Here is a 12,051-nt window from a genome sequence, read left to right as displayed (position 1 = left end):
CCTTTCTAGGCATTGCGCAGGCGCTTTCTGGGCTCACGCCAGTTTTGGATTTCCGGTTCCCTGGGGCTGGTGGCTTTTAGAGGTCGCCTGTCTGCTTTTCTGCGGACGTCTGGGCCGCAAAGCCCTGCAGTTGTCTCCTGCTTGGTTTAAGTCCTCACTAGATTATTAGCTCCGTGAGAGTAGAGACCTTGCGCGATGTATTTGCTGCTGTATCCTCCAGAACAAGCCGGGGACACTTAGGTGGGTCCACCATCCGAGGGAATCATTTTCAAGTAAGGTCTCTGCTCTCATGGAAATTGCATCCTATTGGGGTTACAATTAAAAACAAAAAACAAAAAACAAACAAAAAAAAACCAGCTATAGTTTTCACGTGTTTTGAATAGGATTGTTGAGACACGATTCAGCTGAAACTCGCATACTGAGAAGTGCAGTCATGTGATCGTCTGGGGAGAGTTCACTCCATTCTATGGATATTAACCAAGAAGGTGCCTTTTGCTGGGCACTATGATAAAGGGGAAGGCGTGGTCCCTGCTTGCTACGTTGCGTGGTTGGGAAACGAACTCTCGGCATCAATATCTTTCTTTGGGAGTTTGTTGGAAGTGCAGAGTCTACAGTTTCTCAGATTGGATTCCTGTGTTTTTACCTTTAGTGTATGCACATTAGTTTCAGAAGGTCTGGTGGAAATATTACAAGGCATAGGCAAACGTGTCATCTTTGGTTTGTGCATGAATTGTTCGAATTAATCATAGAACCTGCAGCCAAACCAATTTTTGCGCTTTCAGGGGACACTGAGTCCGTACCATAGAGAGTCCCCGGGTGTGGTGCAGGAGATTTTACACTGGTACACGAATGAATATTGTTCCGTTTTAATGGTTACAGGGGCTCTTGATATATTTTTTTCATTTTTATGTGGTGCTGAGGATGGAACCCAGTGCCTCACATGTGCTAGGCAAGCGTTTTACCACTGAGCTACAACCCCAGCCCAAATGGTTTACTTGTTTGATTATGGCAAGCAATCCTAGTAATGAATTTCCTCTTCAAATGCATTTGTAAAAAATAAAAGTTGGTTTAAAAAAGTTTAACTTTTGGTGTAAGATATGGAGGTATATAGCATAAATCACGTATTATACCAGTGAGTGAAATTTGGGAAACACTGATCAAGTCACCTGTCTACTTTAAATTCTTTAAATGACTTACCCATGTTTTTTCAGAAAAAAGTTCAAATTCATTAATGCAAAGCTCTGTTACCGGCACTTTTTAATTACTGCCCCCAAATTAGCTGCACCCCTGCGAGTCCAATCCACTGGAACTTCATCATCCAACAATTCAGGTCTGAAGGGAGTGACACAAATTCCTGTGTGTTCGTGTACACGTGTGTGTGTATTCACATTCACCTGTTTTAGAATGTGTCTCATTCTTGGATCACAACACCATCCACATATCAGAATGCAACAGTGAGTCAAATATCCGGAAGAGGGAGTTCTGCTCAAAATTTATTATTTGAATCAATAATTCATAAATCAAAATCCTGTCTATCCAGTGTTTTGGAACATTTCTGAATTTCCTATTAAACTTTCAACAAGTAGAGTGCCATCTTGTGGACATCATGTTATGCTCTACTCAATTTCATGACCACTGCTCAGTATGGAGGTCTCTGCATTTTACTGCAGAAGAAAATAAGAGTTCTTGAAATTGTTTCTGCATAGGAGATACTGAAAGTCCCAAGAGGAAACGGGCAGTCAGGAAGAAACCATACATACATGGAAGACCAGATCAGTGCATTACTAGAAAGTTCTGTTAATTTTATTACTGTGGAGTCCATTATGACCCCAGGGAACCCAACACCTTCCTGTATGTATGTGTGTGTGTGTGTGTGTGTGTGTGTGTGTGTGTGTGTGTGTGTGTGTGTGTCCTCATGCATGCATGTTGGTGGGTGGGAGAATGTAAAAAGAAATGAGGTGAGAGTGGAGGCAAAATAAACCACAGGAAGGTGGTTTGAATTTATATTTGGGAACAACATTGCTTCGCTGGTTTACAATCAAAGGCATTAATCATGACTCTGCCTAGACTCAAATGTTTAACATGGCTTAAACCATATTTTTGACAACTCATTTAAGTGGTCAAAGTCTGAAGTCAAAGCTGCTTTAGGAAATGTTTATTTCCCCATTTTCTCTTGGATCTGTATATTTCCTAGCTGAAAACCCCATCTCTTGTCTTAAAAACTGTTTTCACATTTCTCTTGGTTCTATGTAGATTCCAAGCGAGTTTGATAAGCACTTCATTGCTTGATGTCAGATATGAAGGGGAGAATATAATTGAGATCACATGTGTCATAAAACTGCACATATGAAGGAAGGGACTCAGGATTGACACCTTATTGAGAATGAGCTTTTGGAGCTAGTCTAGGAGATGTCCATGTTCTAGTTCTTACAATGTCCAATTAAACCTCATGATATCAATAAAATTTAAAACTCTGCAAGCAAATTAGGCTGATCTGTCTTCTTAGAAATTATTTTAAGGCTCAAGTAGCAAAAGCTATTTTGATAAGGTCTTGACCCTGGAAGTTTAGGAAACACAAAGAAAAATATATTTTATCAAAATGTTCACTATGGCTTTAGCATAAATCTTGTTCAAATGGTGATCTGATTGAAGATCAAGATTTTGTACTGTCAGGAAAAATTCCTTCATATCATCCTTAAGTGTTAAAACTGCAAATCCTAATTTATGAGACTTTTCTGGAAGGCCTACTCCATTTTTTTCCCTCCCAAAGGTACCTGTAATTTACTTGCATCAGAATTATGTGGGGTTATGTTAAAATGCAGATTACTAGGTTCTGCACCACACTAAACTCCAGAACTTGAAATCCAGGAATCTGCATTTATTCTTACTACTTTTTGGAAAGGAGAAAGTCAAACTGTATTCCCAGACAGCATGATTTGTCCATCTACAAAAAAGGTACTAGAAGTAATAATGGAGTTTAGCAAGTTAAGATATATGTGAGATATAAGATCAATATGCAAAAGTTGTCCTACATATTAGCAACAAACAATTGGAAATTAAAATACTGGATACACAGAATTACTATTGCTAAATGGCAATATTACCAAACACTTTTGGTAATATGAAATAACATGAATCAATATCTACAGTTTCAATACAATTCCCATTGAAATACCACTGACAGAATTAGAAAAAACAATCCTAAAACTCATATAGAAGAACAAAAGATCCAGAATAGCCAAACCATAAAGAGCAGTGCTGGAATTATCATATCATCCAATTTCAAGGGACACTCATGGAGCCATAGTAAGAAAAACCAGCATGGTGCTGGCATAAAAACAGACACACAGAACAATGGAATAGGAGAGACAAAAAACCCTTATGGCTACAGTCATTTGATTCCTGACAATCAATTAAGACAACACATTTAACAAATATGCTGGGAAAACTGGATATCCATAGATAGAAGAATGAAACTAGATTCCTATCTCTTACCCTGTACAAAAGACAACTCAAAATGATCAAAGACCTAAGTGTAAGACCAGAAACTGCAAACAAAAGAAGAAAAAATAGGGGAAACACACATATAGGCACAGGCAATGACTTCCTGAACAGAATCCTATAGCTCAGGAAATAATAACATGAATCAATAAATGGGAAGGCATCAAATTAAAAAGCTTCTCCACAGCCAACAACAGAGTGAAGTAAGAACCTACAGAATGGGAGAAATCTTTGCCAGCTATTCTTCCAAGGATTAATATCTGGAAAATGTAAAGAACTAAACAAGCAAGCAAGCAAACAAACAAAACCCCCCCATAGAAACCCCCCAGAAAACCCAATCAATAAATGGGCAAAGAAACTAAACAGATACTTCTCAAAAGATGAGTAAAAAATAGGAGTACAGGTGATCAACAGTTATATGAAAAAATATTCATCATTAGCCAACTAGGAAATGCAAATAAAAACTACACTGAGAGTCCATCTCACTCCAGTCAGAATGGCAATCATCAAGAATACAAACCACAAAAACTGGGCACAGTGCCATACAACTGTAATCCCATTAATTTAGGATCTCAAGTTTGAGGTCAGCCTCAGGCATTTAGTGAGCCAAGTTTAAAAAAAAAAAAAAAAATAGGGCTGGAGATGTAGTTGAGTGGCAAAGTGTCCTGGGTTAAATTACCAGCAGTAAACCCCTCCCCCCAAATGTGTTAAGAATAACAATGCTGACAAGGATGTGGGGTGGGAGTGGAGACAAAGGAACTCTTACACACTCTTGAAAATAAGCATGGAGTTTCCTTAAAAAGCTGAGTAGAACTACCATATGAATCTACTTATACTATTATTTAGTATCCAAAAGAATTAAAAGTCAGCATATTTCAGATACATGCATACCCATGTTTATACCAGCACGATTCACAATACCCAAGTTATAGAATCAGCCTAGGTGCCCATCAATGGATGAATGAAGAAAGAAAATGTGGTATATATACACAAGAATGAAATTAAGTCATTTGCAGGAAAATGGATGGAACTGAAACAATGTAAGCCAAACTCAGAAAGATAAGTATTGTGTGTGTGTTCTCTCATGTGTGAAAGCTAGCTGGAAAAAAAAAAAAAAAAAAAAGAATAAAAGAAAAAGGACATCACAGAAATAGAAGGGAGACCAATAAGGTAGAGGAGGGGGCTTAGCTCCGATGACACCTTGAGTTTTAGCCCCCAAAGTCCATTTTACACTTCTAGTACTGTAAGATGACAGTATTATGTTTGTGGTAATTTGTTACAGCAGCAATAGAGAATAAGAATAAACCTCATTAACATTATGCTGAATGAATAATCCAGATACAAAAACACACACATAATTTCACTCATAGAAAATGTCTAGAAAAGACACATCTATAAGAATGGAAGTGTTCTAAAACTGGGCTGTGGTGATGGAAGTACAATTTGGCAAATACACCTCAATAAAGTCATTGTACATTGGGGCAGATAGTCATCCAAAATATAAAATTCAACGATGCCTTGGTCTTCCTTCTCTAGATTAACATTTCTGTTGCCCAGCCAGCCTCAAATTTGAGACTCCCTGCCTCAGCCTCTGAGTACCTGGGATCACACATGTGTGCCACCATGCCTGGCCATTCTCTGGATTCTTGTTCATTGGGTTTGAAGTAAAGCCATGTCACCAAGTTCCCTAGGTACATCTGAACAGACACCACTGTCATGTTTCTCAACACATGGTCTCTATGTATCATCCGTGACCCTGGATACTTATTAAAAATGCAGATGTTGGGCCCCAGTGAAGTTCTATTATATCAGAATCTCTGGGAGAAAAACCTTGCTCTATATAGCCATCGATGTCCCATTTTTGCTCTTATCTGGAACTCATAATTGCTGTCCCACATGATGGACTTTGATGGCTGGGTGCATTTGTCTCTCAGAACTCAGTGTTGTTGTTTTTTTAATCTTCCTGTCATCATCTGATCTGGATCTGTGATAAAAATTACAGAGATGTTGCAGAAAGATCTCTGTTTGGAATACTTTTTTCTCCTTTTCTGTCTCCCACACATTTGAAGGGCATTTTGCACACATTGGTCCTTGTTTTAGTCCTCAAAGTAGAAGATAAACTCGTTAGGAAATTTCTTTAAAAGTATTTATTTTATTCCCAAGGGAATATTAAAGGTGTGTATATATGTACACACATGTACACACACACACACACACATACACGTATGTATACACTTATCTAGAAATATTTTCACCATGTATCAGTTATAGGCTGAAGACTGGTGAGGAGGTATGAGATGGTAAGTTGGAACCACTCTTCAATTATTTCTATAATTTTGTTTTTATTTTTTCATGTCTGGGCAAACCTCAGGAATACTTGCTCCAGTGTGATCTGACTAATGGAATAATCTTCTAATCCATATTCATCTTTGATTGACTCCAAGATACCAAATACCTTCGGGGCAGCAGAAGAAATCACTGTTACCAAAGCCCCTCACAAGGATGAATGGGGAAAAATACTGTTAGTGAGGAGAAGGCAATTCTGTCTCCCCTCTCCTGGCATGGACTATGAAGCCAATTCATCCCACTTAGAGAAGAAGAGTCCTGCCCATCTACCCCTCTGTTGATGGTAGTTTCCCAGAATAGTGTGATTTTATAAACCTCACACCTACTGACACAGAACTCATCTATTTATGTCCCTGAATTACAAATAACTCCTAATAGGCTGAAATAATTTAAGGCTAAGATATATATTATAAAATTGCTGTGGTGAATGCTGGTAAAAAACTATACTGGCTTTACAAAGTATCTATAGAAGGGAAGAATTGATTCCAGACCTAGAGGCATTCCGAATGGAATTAGGGTTGACTGAAATCTCTCAGGTGCCTGAATTTGAATGCTCCATGTTTCCACCAAATTTAAAGTAAAATACCTCCTACAGCTTTAGGAAGGCCTGGCACCACACTCACCTTTCCCCAGGTAAAGGTCTTGCTGGGTATGTGGTAATGGACCATCCCTTCGTGCTCATGTGTTAGGGAGCTGTCTGAGAAAGGGAAAGAGACAGTTTTTGAGAGGAATAGGGTTAGAATGAAGGCCATTTCCTGGCGTGTGTATTTTTGAAACCAAAGCAAAGTTCTAATCAAAAGAAGGAATAGGTTGGAAGCTCTTAATTTTAAAAAAATCAACAACATATTAATGTTGTTTGCAGATTTATCCTTTTAATTACATTTGACTTCGCTAAATACATCCCTATTTTCTGTGATTCATAAACATGCATAGGAGATTTTACTCAGCCATAAAGAATTAAATTATGGCATTTGTCGGTAAATGGATAGAACTGGAGAATATCGTGCTAAGTGAAATAAGCCAGACTCAGAAAATCAAGGGTTGAAAATTTACTTTCATGTGTGGAAGCTAGAGCAAAGTAAGGGGGAAAAAACGGGGGATCAGGTATCATAAGGATAAGAGGGAAGATCAGTGGAGGAGAATCAGGGGGAGAGAGGAGGGATGGGAAAGGGGAGGAAATGCAAAATGAATTTAATAAAATTACACTATGTGCATGTATAAATACACCACAGTGAATTCCACCTTTATACAGAAGCAATTAAAATAAATAAATGAGTGGAAGAAAAAAATGCACAGGGATGGCAAGAGAAAAACTTTATATATATTTGTATCAAGGTAAAAGGTGCCTCTGTTACTATGTTCTTGACTCTTTTTCCCTAAAATTAATTGTTTGGTCTTCTCTTATAATACTTGAAGGAGAAACCTTTCTCTGTTTACATGAAAAATAGGTAACACTTTAATAAGAACCCCTGGGTTCTACACTTGTGGACACTCTTGGTGAGAATGAAAAATGGTGTAGCCAATTATGGAAAATGGTATGAAGGCTTCTCAAAAAATTAAAATCAGTATTACTGTATTTCAGCAATTCCAATTCTGGGTGTGTAGCCAAAAGAACTGAAAGTAGAATCTTGAAGAAATATTTGCATACCTGTGTTCACAACAATGTTATAGACACACAATAGACAAAAGAATGCATAAACAAAAATGTATATACAAATGATGAAATATAATTCAACTTCTAAATGAAGGAAATTCTGACACATACTACAGTATGGATGAACCCCGAGGAAAATCATGCTAAGTGAAATAAGCCAGCTGCAAAAAGACAAACACTATATGATTCCACATGAGATATCTGGAGCATTCAAAATCACAGAAACAGTAGAACAGTGGTTGCAGGTGCTAGGAAGTTGTTTGAGGTGTGTAGGGTTTCAGAAGTTTTGGAGATTGGTCACACAATATGAATATACTTAATACTACAGAACTGTACACTTAGAAATGGTTAAGATAGTAAATTTTATGTCATGTATTTTTTTACCACAATGAAAATAGCATAATTCTGTTTCTAATACAATTTTTATATCATACACATTACATGTCAAAACTGGGTTCCTTGCATTTTAGAAGAAAAAAATATCAGGAATTCATTCCTCATTGAAAACATGCACACAGCTCATAGTTTTGACTCAAAGGGGGTGATAATTTCAGTGTTTTCAAAGGTAACAATTGTATGCTGAGATTGTATTTTTAAAATACTAAAGCAAAGACACTTTGGATCCTTTTCAGAAAGGCCACTTGAGAGAGTACCCAATCTTTACCATTTGCTTCAAATTTGGATTTTATCTTATGGTATCCTCAAAGAATGAAAAACTAGAACAACATGCAGAGGACTCTTTATTTTCTGTGTGGTGTGGTGGTAGTAGTGGTGGTTGTGTGTGTGAAGAGCAGAACAAAATAAGGTCATGTAATGGCAAAAGGGACTTTTTTTTGGGAAGACAGAGGATAAGGATGGAGACTAAAATTACTGAAGGCAGGAGAAAGTCATTCAACAAAGGTTTCTGACCAATTGTAAAGTGGGGAGGCATAGAGGAATTCTTATCCACCAGAAGATTTTGAGTCAAAGAGAAATGGTTTTGCTGTGAAAGAGAACAATGAAAGATTGTTTAGAACCATTTCAAAATGTTACTAGAATTTAGAATTCAGAGAATGAAATATAATTGTGCTATTGAGATTATTAAGAAAATATTAACTATTATGAATTAATATTGTAATTTTTCTGTTTATGGATATGCCTTAATCATTTGGCTGCAAACATCATGAAGTCAGGGGTCCTGTCTTATTTATCTTTATAGCCTTAGAACCTAGCAGTGTCTGGCAAATAGTGGCCTCTCAAAATAATGTTTGTTAATGAAAATTAAACTGGTCACCTAGAATGGTCCCATTCTAAATGCCCAAGTAAAGTCCCACTACCTCAGTGAAGCCCTCTATGATGCATTAGCCCCCCATTTCTCTTCCACATTTCTATACCACTTTTATCTATGTCATATGGTCCTGTACATAAACCCTGTCTACCCTGTCCTAAAGACAACTTTAAAATAGTAAAATAGTAAATATTGCAATTGTAACCCATGTTATTTTTGTGGGAAAAATAACTGGGAATAAAATAGTATACTCCATACTTATTATGTCTTAGATAGGTATGACAGTGAAGTGCATGGCCATCTAGCTTGGCAAAACTATGCTTATAGCAGAACTGAACTAGAAAGAGTCCTCATGGGACAAACTGGTTTCAGTTGGATACTGTAGATAGAAGAGGGAAACAAAGACTGAGCCTAGGATTGGAAGGAGGAAGCATGACAGACAGATGGAAGAAGCTTAAGTAAGAAAAATCTGTAAACAATGGGAAAGCTACAGTCTAAAGTTTTTCAATTTGGCCAACTCAGAACAGTCCAGCTGGTCTGTCCCTTCATACAACAACCTAGGCTAGGATGAATATCAGCCTTTTAGTTTACTGGTGGGGAAAAATAATACTCTCAGCAAGGAGGGAGCTGAGCACTAAGATATTGACAATTACATCAATAAAAAATTTTTTTAGAGAGGCATATGATTTTTTGATAGTTTTGAAACATCTGAACTTCATCATGGGGAAGCCAAACATGAGCCAGACATCTGAACTCTTTTCCTCATCTTCTTTGTGATCTAATTTGATTGACCAAGATCCAAAGAATAAGGATATAAATACACAGGAATTTTTATACTAGGCCAGGATCCAAATTTATTTCTACAAAAGTAGGCAAGGAGATGGTTCCTGCCTTAATGGAGTTTATATGTGAGAAGGATGGCCAATTAGACTAGAAATTACATTAAGTATGAAAAGTTCTATGGCAAGTATGGGAAAAGCATATCACTAGTCTGAACTCTGAAGTCAAACTGATCTTTCTGAATGCAATCTGATCATGTCACATTCTTGCTTTCAGCAAAAATTTATTGAATACCTACTATGTGTCAGGGCCTGTGCTGGGTATAGTGATATGAATCATAGGAGATAGAAATAAAACATGCAATTGCAAGTTCAATGAATATTAGGAAAAAAATGCTATGAAAGTATGTACACAGATGAAGTAGGGGAGCAGAACTGGTAAGAGAAGGAAGGCTTTTGTAGGAAAGTAACAGCATTCAAGCTGAGACCTTAAGAATGATTAGATAGGAGTTGGCTGTGTGGCGGGGTGAGGAGGAGGGGGCAGGGAAGAGAGGATGAGCTTCCCATTGCCCTTAGGATAAAGCCTCAACTCCTTAACATCTTTATAAAGGCTCTTTATGAAATGACCATTTTCTGCCTCTCCACTATGATTTGAGCATACAGAATAGACTGAGGATGAGGCAAGATTAAATCCAGGGAGACACGTTGGAGACAGTATCAGTAATCAAAGAGAGGTAATACTTTTCTTAAAATCAGGTGACATTCATAACATATGCGTATTTTCTGGAAGTTCATCAGAAACTAGATGGAGTTGTTTTACTTTGTTCCTATTTATAAAGGCTAGCATAATTTTTTGGCTGAAAGGCCAACAGTGCTTGAGTGCCAGAGTTAGGTCAGAGTCCCTTCCCTTTCCACAGGGGCTCTCAGATGTCTTCCACTATTTGATATGGAAAATACTTTAGCAACCAAAGGTGACAGGGAAGGCCCAGAGCAAATCACTCTGGCCTAACCCCCGAGAGAGAGGATACATACATGGGGAGATGTTAGTTGGTTGGTTATGACTAAGCATAGTCTATCACTTATGTAGGCAAGACATTTAAAGTCTACAGACATTGTTAGTTTTATGTGTGGTTCTGTGCCAAATTTTAATGGAAAAATGAAAAGAAGTCTGTTGTTCTAGTTAGCATTCCTTGAATACACCTTGGTTAAGGTAGCAGGGAGAAATATTTTTTTTTGGCAGGGGGTACTGGGTGCTTTACCACTGAGCTACATCCTCAGCCTTTTTATGTTGAGACAGGATCTTGTTAAATTGCACAGGCTGGCTTTGAACTTGAGATTCTCCTGCCTCAGCCTCCTGAGTTGCTGGGCTTACAGGTGTGCTCCACTGCAACTAGTACAGGGAAAAATCTTAAAAACTGAATTCAACAGTTAACACATAATTATTTTGTGGTTATGAAGAATTATCCTGTAAAATTCAGTTCTGTTAAGTCACAAAGAAAAGAAAGCACTGTAATTGCTTAATGACAAGGGTTGCTGAGGGTCTTATTTCTACATCTTTGGGGTGGAAAGCTTGGGAACTCTGTGTCTCAACAGAAGCTTGATTGGGAAGATTGTGCCTGACCTCCAGTACCTGGAAAGGTGGTTTTGATGAATGTCTTGAGCTCCTGAATTTCTGCCTGCTTATGCCTCTTGGTTTTGGCCAGTAGAGTGTATCCACTTCCACACTTGTTCTTGAGATACCGTGGACTGCCTAGGCACTTGAACTTCCCATTTACCATAATGGCCAGTCTTGAACACAGAGCCTCACATTCTTCCATACTGGGAAAAAAAGGAACCAGAAGGAGGTAGGGTTGGAGAGGCTCACTATGGCAGGGTAAAGACTAGAATTCTCAAGGACTAAGTTCTGCTTTTCACTGGTATTCAGAACCCAAATAAATAAGGTTTATGGGAACAGAGATATTCTGTGTAGATAAAATAAAAACAAGAACTAAGTGGCAGAAGCTTAAATCTAATACAGTGAGTCCCAACCTATTTCTACTTTCCTACTTTTGGACAGACTATTGCAGAGATCTAATCTAAGGATCCTAAAATGTTTTCTCTGGCAAGGGTCATTTACTATAATTTCTCCAGGGTATCAACAGACCCTGGCAAGATCATTACTGACCTATGCTCTTAGAATCAACCAAGTCTCCATGGTACTGTGTAATGCCCCTCCTTCCCATCCCTCAATCAAGATATGAGCCACACCTATGGGAGGTTAGAACAATGGCCTTGCCGGACTCACGGGTCCGTAAGACTGTGTCCCAGAGGAAGCGTCGGGCCACAGGATCCATCCCAGAAGATGGCTTATCCAGGAAGATGATATCAGGCCTTCCCAACAGGGCAATACCTGTACTTAGCTTACGCTTGGTACCACCACTCCATCAGGAAGGAGCAAAGGAAGCAAAGAGGAAAGAGGTTGTAAGTTGAACAAATTTCTACATATTCAAATTGTTGAGAAGCAT

General features: G+C 38.1%; 1 protein-coding gene across 1 annotated transcript in view; it reads right to left on the bottom strand.

Annotated features, from left to right (window-relative positions):
• Positions 1 to 152: 152 nt before the first annotated feature.
• The window catches only part of LOC306649242 (phospholipid-transporting ATPase ABCA3-like), a 62,413-nt gene continuing 50,514 nt past the window's right edge, over positions 153 to 12,051 (bottom strand). Inside the window, exons 18-21 of the mRNA XM_079120035.1 lie at positions 11,795 to 11,965; positions 11,178 to 11,365; positions 6,471 to 6,544; positions 153 to 303 (exon numbers count right to left, since the gene is read on the bottom strand). Of these exons, the coding sequence (XP_078976161.1) occupies positions 166 to 303; positions 6,471 to 6,544; positions 11,178 to 11,365; positions 11,795 to 11,965 (571 nt within the window). The 3' untranslated portion in view covers positions 153 to 165. The remainder of the gene's footprint in view (positions 304 to 6,470; positions 6,545 to 11,177; positions 11,366 to 11,794; positions 11,966 to 12,051) is intronic.

The sequence above is a fragment of the Sciurus vulgaris genome, assembly GCF_902686455.1.
Source record: "Sciurus vulgaris genome assembly, chromosome: 18".
NCBI classification, from domain to species: domain Eukaryota; kingdom Metazoa; phylum Chordata; class Mammalia; order Rodentia; family Sciuridae; genus Sciurus; species Sciurus vulgaris.
Note: the sequence above shows the minus strand (reverse complement) of the source record. Positions and strands in the feature narration are given on the sequence as shown.